This window comes from Haliotis cracherodii, unplaced genomic scaffold, assembly GCF_022045235.1.
Source record: "Haliotis cracherodii isolate W230 unplaced genomic scaffold, xgHalCrac1.p SCAF_23, whole genome shotgun sequence".
In the NCBI taxonomy this organism is placed as follows: Eukaryota; Metazoa; Mollusca; class Gastropoda; order Lepetellida; family Haliotidae; genus Haliotis; species Haliotis cracherodii.
The window spans coordinates 516,090-524,295 of NW_027266279.1; the positions used below are offsets into that span (position 1 = coordinate 516,090).

The 8,206-nt window shown below is 42.9% G+C and overlaps 1 protein-coding gene across 1 annotated transcript; it reads right to left on the reverse strand.

Moving 5' to 3' along the window:
* Window positions 1-702: 702 nt before the first annotated feature.
* Window positions 703-7,936, reverse strand: LOC139471860 (organic cation transporter protein-like). Its single transcript, XM_071254360.1, has 8 exons — window positions 7,673-7,936; window positions 6,703-7,124; window positions 5,921-6,154; window positions 5,517-5,651; window positions 4,409-4,491; window positions 3,806-3,926; window positions 2,257-2,329; window positions 703-1,104 (listed from the first exon to the last, which is right to left on the reverse strand). Exons 1-8 carry the CDS (start codon window positions 7,934-7,936, stop codon window positions 703-705), a joined length of 1,734 nt encoding a protein of 577 aa, XP_071110461.1.
* Window positions 7,937-8,206: the final 270 nt, after the last annotated feature.

The window sequence follows — 8,206 nt, forward strand, 5'->3', positions numbered from 1 at the left end:
ATTAAAACATGAAAAGATTTTCAAAATATCTGTCGATGCTTCTTAATCTTGCAGTCGACCGAAATCTGCACGTTGAAATCCACGTTGTTTACGAACCGGATGTTAGTTTGTTACGCGATTTTGATTGGACTATGCATAGACACGTTAGTCCAGCCAAAATGTAGCTCCGGAATTCCAGCCTAGTTCGGCAAGTGTGAAAACTGGACTTTAATAGTAAGTTAAGGCCCTTGCCCCGGGAAGGTATATCCCCGGACCCTGTAACACAATGCGATCGTAGTGCTAAGACGATCGTAACTCTCACACTTTAACATAGACTTTGTGCCCAGAACGACACTTCTTTAAGTCCCCGGTTGTAAACCTTGACGTCTGGCATTAGTCCTATGTGCCAATGAGCGTTATCTTGACAGGATACATGTGACCGAATCATCCAGGACCAAGATAGGATTGTCTTCAGTGACAAGCTTTAGTGAGATAAGCGAAATTACTTTGATTATATTTTTATAAAGCAGTTCCACTTACTGGGGTATTCATTAAGGTATAAATAATACAAGTAAGGACCTGCAATGGTTTTGTTTGTACATCTTTATTTCTTTTCAGAAGAATAGCAAAGTGACGAACCCGAATTTGATCCTTAGATGCCACTCCTATTTATTTCTTTGTCAAAACCATGGATCAAAGTCTGAACTGTTACTTTCACAAAGCCTAGCTGCCTTGTTCTGGTTTTATGAAGGTGGTACTCCTTGGTTCCTCCTCTTCATCCTTCTCTGGTACATTGTTATCAACCAGTTCCACGAATATTTTCACCTTTGACTGGCAAATACCTCCTCTTTCGTCATCATCGCCACATGGTATGGTATCAGCACCATCCTCTTCCATTTCAGGACTGTCGCCCTTCGCGCCAACACTACCGTTCACTGTCAGAGTATTAGCTTTTGGAAGAAGAGTTTCTTTAACCTCTTCGGTCGAGACTTCTATTGTATATTTCTTCATTGTGTCCTCTAATGCCATTTTGCTCGTCTCCTCAAGAGAGAAGCATGACAATGCTGTAAGAGTCATCAATATTCCCATGGCGATGAACGGTGGCATCAGATCGTTCTTGGAACCCTGGCAAGGGAATAAGGGGACGCTAATCAGGGTTATAGGTTTTACACTGTTTATACCAATATTCCTGTCATATCAGGCAGGGACAAACCTAGAATGGTATCCACATACAGTATCATGTAGAGAATATAACCAAACTGAATGCTTTAAACAAGAGGATTCCCAAACAACCGACAGCAATTTGGGCCGGACACCCTGCATTCTCGACGTCAACTTTGAGGAGCATGGTTTTACACCACTTTTAGAAAAACTACAACAATATCATGCCGGTGGACATCAGAAATGTGTTTTCTGGTCCATGTGGGGAATCGAACCCATGTCCTCGGTGTCAAGAACAAACGCTTTAACCACTAGGCTAACCCACTTCCCCCAACAAGGAGGAACGTTTAGCTCGGTGTCAGTATGATGTCACACGTTGAACTACGGCAAGGCTGTGGGACGCATTGTATGGGACGCAGTGGGCTCTTCAAAATAGGAAAAGTCTTTACACTGGTGTAGAGATCCATTTAATACTAACTTCATTTAATGCAAGATGCAACCGCCTCCGTGGTCTAGTGGATAGAGCGTCTGCCCAGAGTACGGAAGTTCGGGGTTTAGATCCCCAGACGCGACATACCAAAAGACGTTAAAAGATGGTACTTGTACACACACACACGCGCACACACACACACACACACACACACACACACACACACACACACACACACACACACACACACACACACACACGCACGCACGCACACACGTCGCTATGTAAGTGCAATAACGCAACGTTAGACACCACTTCACCTCGCCTCACCTCAATTTTGTCAACGTGTTATGTCAACATTTGTAGTACCGTGACAAGGGTTTATTGCAAATTATATGTCGTAACATGTCAAGGATAAAACCGAGTCTCGTATTGTTATCGACATCCTTTGCACAGGAACTCGATGATGGCGTGTATGACATAATGACAATATAACATAATATACTTCGTAAAGAAAAAAATCACACCCCTCTATAAATAGTCTATTTGTTTATAGAGTGGTGTGATTTTTTACTTTACGAATATATTATGTTATATTGTTATTATGTTATACACGCCATCATCGAGTTCCTGTGATCCCTTGCTGTTGACAAAGTGGTCAGATATAAAGATTTTTATTCCTTTACCAGAGAAAATATCTGAGCTGCCAAAATCCCTCCAATTCTTGCCACTATGTTTTGAGCAGCAACTGCCAAGTTTCTGAAACAGGTAAGATAGTTGCATAATATACAGTTGATTTACAATATAAATACAATAAATCGTAATTGTAAACTATATTTCATGGAACATAATAACAAATTTTGTTCGCCATCTTGGAATACTTTCGTGAATGAACTGGCACAACGATGTCTCGAAATCAACAGAGGGGCAAAAGTAAGTGTTAATTTTTTTTTAATGTAATTGAAATTTGGAATAACTGTTGTTTAATTTGAGTATGTCAATTTAACCATTACTCATCCCCATAACAGTTTGTAAAAAGTTATCTGTGCTAAGTTTGTAGTTTTTAGTTCAAAGAAGACTGGGGAAAGAATTTGCAACCACGTGACCTCTACCGTGTTTGAAATGTAAATTTGTGCCGGAAAAAAATAAGTATCTAAAATACACATCAGTGTATTATGCGGTTGTTGTTTTTAAAGTATTTATCATTTCAAAAATAAAACCAGAAGTATTCTTTGAGTGCTTTAAACACGAGTTCTAGTTCATTGTTTTAGATGCAATATCAGGAACTTAAAATAGTTTCAACTGAAAATCAAACATATCATAAAATCCTCTGAGAGGTCACGTAAAGCATAAAGTCACTCACTCACTCAACTGGGAGGTCACGTAAAGCATAAAGTCACTCACTCACTCAGCTGAGAGGTATACTTTCTTTTTCTCCTCAGTTGTTATACAAACATGATTAAGTTGAGTCAAGTAAAAAGAAGTACAAGTAAAGGTCAAGTATACTTGGTGCATCCAATGAAAAGATACCAATCACTCATCACATTCAACTGCGCTTAGGGGCGGTCGGGTAGCCTAGTGGTTAAAGCGTTCGCTCGTCACACTGAAGACCCGGATTCGAATCCCGACATGGGTACAATGTGTGAAGCCCATTTCTGGTGTCCCCCGCCGTGATATTGCTGGAATATTGCTAAAAGCGGCGTAAAACCATACTCACTCACTCACACAACTGCGATTAGGATAAGATGTAGGGCACACTGAAAGAGACCGCCTACGTGGTCTAGTGGTAGAGCGTCTGCCCGGAGAGCGGAAGGTCCGGGGTTTGATCCCAGGCCGCGTCATACCAAAAGATTTTACTTGTTGTTACCCTGACTGGCGCTCGGCATTAAGGGGCTAAAACAAGGACTGGTCGGCTCGGAGTCAGTATACTGTGTCTGAGTGGGGTATTCATGTTAAACTGTGGCATTGTATCTCAGTGGGCTAGCACTATAAATCGGCATCAGTCCGGACTAGTATAAGCTTTTTCTAAGATTACTGGACCGTACAGCTACATCTAGAGCACGAGTGGCCATGCAGATGTATGAGCACATTTCGCAGTGTAGAGTTGCGTCCCCTAGCCGTGACAGGATCCGCTTGTCGTTGGGTTTGAATGCCGTATTCTATTTCGATTTTTGGTACGTTGTTAATCATTACTCACTCAACAGTCCATGTTCTTAGCATGGCAATTTTAATCACCTGACCACAGTAGGGAACTGTTCACTAGACAGCGCCAGGACCAATAACCATGCGCTGATGTTGAATAATTTTGCGGAGATTGCAAATCCATTTTCTAGCGGCACTTTGATGTCCTCGGGAGCTGTAACAATATATAGTGTGTGTGTTTACAGTAAACAGCGAATTATATCATTCAGATACAGAAGCTAATATTCTTCATTGTCTGGTGAAAGCAGCATTGCCTTTCCTGTAACTAATAACACTATTGCCATTAATCAAGGGCAGGCGCGGTAGCTTAGTCACGCCAAAGACCAGGGTTCGATTCCCCACATAGGTACATATATGAAGTCCATTTCTGGTGTCCCCCTTGGTGATATTGCTGGAATATTGCTAAAAGCGGCGTAAAATCGTACTCACTCACTCACTCACTATAACATATCAATGTGCATCATTATACATTTTCCCCCAATTTTGCTTTCATTTAACGTCACAATTAAAGTGCTGCTAGGGTCAGTTTTCCTACAATATTCTACTGATAGTTTCCCACAAACTCTACTTTTCCAAACAAACTGCCAATGACACTATATGTCACTCAACAGAGTCGAAACAAAGATGCATACTCACCAAGCTTTGTGACTATGGCAACACCAAAACACGTAACAGCTGACAGCAAGAACAGTAAGGCGCACGCCCAACGCCGGCTGAACCTGTGCGTTGATAAAAAGACTCGAGTTCCAACAGTAAAACTAGTCAACAGGTGCATGCAAGGAGGTGATGGACTCGAGTCAGATGGCTTTGTTTATTTGACGGCGGCCTGTAAATAATCGAGTCTAGACCAAACAGTCCAGAGATTGATATCATGAGCACCGATCTACTCAATGTGGGATTCGATTACATTCATCAGCCAAGTCAGCGAGCCTGATCACCCGATCCCGTTAGTCGCCTCTTACGACAAGCTCAGTAGCCTTTTTACGGCAAGCATAGGTTGCTGAAGACCTATCCTACCCCGGATCTTCACGGGGAGACAAGCATGGGTTGCTGAAGACCTATCCTACCCCGGATTTTCACGGGGAGACAAGCATGGGTTGCTGAAGACCTATCCTACCCCGGATCATCACGGGGAGACAAGCATGGGTTGCTGAAGACCTATCCTACCCCGGATCTTCACGGGTCCGAGTCAGTTGGCAGGCCAGCTTCGGAGGCGAATTGGAGTTTTGATATCCATATCAGTCTAACCGGTTTAATACGGTAAACCCTTAACACGTTTTGATTTAAGCATATTTTATTGGAATAATATAAGTCAAATGGATTGAGTAAAAGCCCATCTTACGACACCCTTTCAATGAACTAATATACTGGGACAATAATACAAATATTGAACTCTGGAATATTTTAGGTGCATATCTATTTAGGGCAATACTTATAGCACGTATGACGTCACATATGACACAAGTCACACCGACTAGAACTAGACTGGGAATTGGCCCCAGCCCCAGGAACATACGCCTTAATATTCTATGTGAGTGGACCGTCTCCGTGATCTAGTGGAACGGTAGCCTGTCCGGAGAGCGTAGGTCGATCCCTGACCGCGTCACACCAAAATACGTTAAAAGATGGTACTTGTTGCTACCCTGCCTGCCGCTTGACATTCAGGGACTGGTCGGCTCGGAGTCAGTATACTGTGTCTGAGTGTTACTTGTTAAACTGCGGCATGGTGTCTCAATGGACTTACACTGAGACCATGAAGAGCTGCACAAGTGCCATCGGTAGCTCCAGCAGCCCCATGATCATCAGATTGAGGTAGAAGTCGCCTGACAGGTTCCTTACACCGAACGATATAGCATAGTACACGGCGGACAGGGAGAACCTGAAACAGCAGACATGTGCAGCTGAAAGTGGGCTTTGTTGAGGCTGATGGCGACACTGGTCATAATTATTGCTGGTGGAGTTGCTGAAATCTTTGCTGGTGATAATGTCGATGAAATTATTCTGCAACAGGTGATGATGATGATGATGATGATGATGATGATGATGATGATGATGATGATGATGATTACAATGATAACAAAATGACAACACTTCATAAAAGTGAGATGACACTCTGTTTAAGTAATACAAATTGTACCAAATATTTACCAAATAAAGAGTGTTATCACAGTTCTCCACCTCAGTGTCCGGGTTCTGACCAGATCTACATAAGTGTAGGATTTAGCTTTGTCCCCCTCCGCCTTCTCCTCCTCGGCTATCAGCTCCAGGATGGACGTGTCCGGAACTGGCCTTTTGTTGTACATCGCAATCCTGTTGGCGACGCGCCTCGCCTCCTCAAGATGTCCCTTCACAGCTAACCAGCGGAGTGACTCGGGCATCACACTAAGTGAATGTACAGTTCAACATCCATGTAAATATAGGCGTTGTTCCGCATAATGGATACTTACACCCGTGCTCATACAAACACAAACAAGTGCAGTCCCGCACTCTTAAAAACATAACGTGACGAGATCTAGCATCTTTAAAACAGCTAAAACGAGACAGTGATCAAGGTTCCAAATTCAGGACTCGTTTTTACAATTTCTGTTGATACTTTTCATAGATGTTAATGTTGGACAAGAATGTGAGTGAATCATGTTTAACATTCAAAGACAAATATTTGTTATTTTTTTAAAGTCCTCTTTGTTCCGTACAACGGGAGATATTCTTAGAGCTGGTTCTTTGTCGGATACAAATGGAATAAGTGTATTGAGGTGAATGGAGATAATATTGAAAAATAAAAGTGCAAAAGATATTCTGCTACTTGGTCTTATATTGAAGTTGCAAAACTTACTGAACGGCCCTCGTAGTTGAAATGAGTGTTCATAGCGTAATCCACAAGACTGGACACAAATGATTGTGTATTTATAGCTTGACGGTAATTCACTTACAACCAAGTTAACAGCAGGGGTATGTTGAATGCCGCGATAGTGAGATGCAACCACTTCCAGTTCCGGGTGGTCCAAGTAAATGTAGCAAATAGCACCATTCCGAGGGACCACGAGGGAATCGTTGCGCACACTCCTCGCCATTTCTTTCCCACAAACTCCAATTGGTACAAAAAGGAACAAGACAAGGTCATCCCTACCGACGTGCCGATGATGACGCGGACCACAGCGAACATGACCCACGACACAGAGAACGCAGCAATGATGTTGCTGATGGTGCTCAAAACCAGTCCACCATACACCACCTTCTTCCGGCCGTATCTGTCTGCGCAGTAGCCTGCAATGACGCTGCCGAGAAGGACACCCGCCATTTGTATGGAGATGATTGTGTTGCTGATCCACCTCTTGCTGCACACGAGGCTCCACTGAAATGACCGGAAGTTGCAAAAACAGGCAAAAAATAATATCTATTGAACCTGAATGGGCGTTTCCTGTTATTAGATTACGATATCGAAATAGGGTAGCACGATTCATCTTCGAATTATGAAGGTAAAAGAATCATTCTATGGCCAATAAAAATGACTTTCGATTAAAATTACCGTCAAATCCTCTTTTCAGTTTAGCTTAGAATTGGTCTTTTCTTTACCCACCAAAGGCTTTGTCTCAAACAAAACCACCCAATCCAGATGCTATACTACTTTTTTCAAGGTGTGTGTGTGGGGGGTGGGTGGGTGGGGGGGGGATTCCTCCGTTGACGCGGGTCTCGGACGTTAATCTGGTTGACTGATGCTAACAAACCAAGTCTCGTTTTCACAACTGGAGATCAGCGGGACGCAACTTGCAAAATGAACTGCGGCGCCTAAGAAGACGGGGTCAAGGTCACCCATGCCTCCAGTTCTATTGGACGCACTATGACCAACCTTAAGCCATGCAAGATTTCGACATATCGAACCAGGCAGATAGTGAGACTTACCTCAGATACAATGGTTACCGTTTCTGACTCAAATATTCTCTGACACGTCCCGTTCCACTGACAGTTTTGGTAACTGCCATTTGTAAAGATGGCGACGTCATCCTGATCACGTGACTCGCACCACCAATCGGGCTCAAGCCCTGCGAAGGCCATGGTCATCATGGGTGCGACGGTGAGGCCTTTGCACACTGCGAGCACACAGACGATGCATCTCTGATAGCGACCAAAACTGCCAATGTCTTCGATGAGACTCTCGAGATGCATCGTACGATACGGAGAATACGGTTCTTCTTAGGATGACCTTGAAATAAATATATGTTGTTTATTGGTGTTTTTTTGTTGAGACAACGATCACCTTTCCGCGAACACCTGGTATCATCACTATTTCAAAGTGATTCATAAACACATGCTCATGATATAGTCGGAGTTGTACAATATCTCTTCTTTTAGCAGATATTTATTATGAATATGGAAAGGGTTTTGTCGCTTTTATTGTCCTGCACTATGACTGATAAATTATATAAGAACGCTTCA

Excerpts from the sequence above, each read along its gene's own strand:
- LOC139471860 (XM_071254360.1), bottom strand. The coding sequence starts at position 7,936 with ATGCATCTCGAGAGTCTCATCGAAGACATTGGCAGTTTTGGTCGCTAT. Across the intron at positions 7,125-7,672 it reads CGGTAACCATTGTATCTGAG|TGGAGCCTCGTGTGCAGCAA; the intron begins GTAAGTCTCACT and ends CGGTCATTTCAG. Across the intron at positions 5,652-5,920 it reads GTGATAACACTCTTTATTTG|GTTCTCCCTGTCCGCCGTGT; the intron begins GTAAATATTTGG and ends CTGCTGTTTCAG.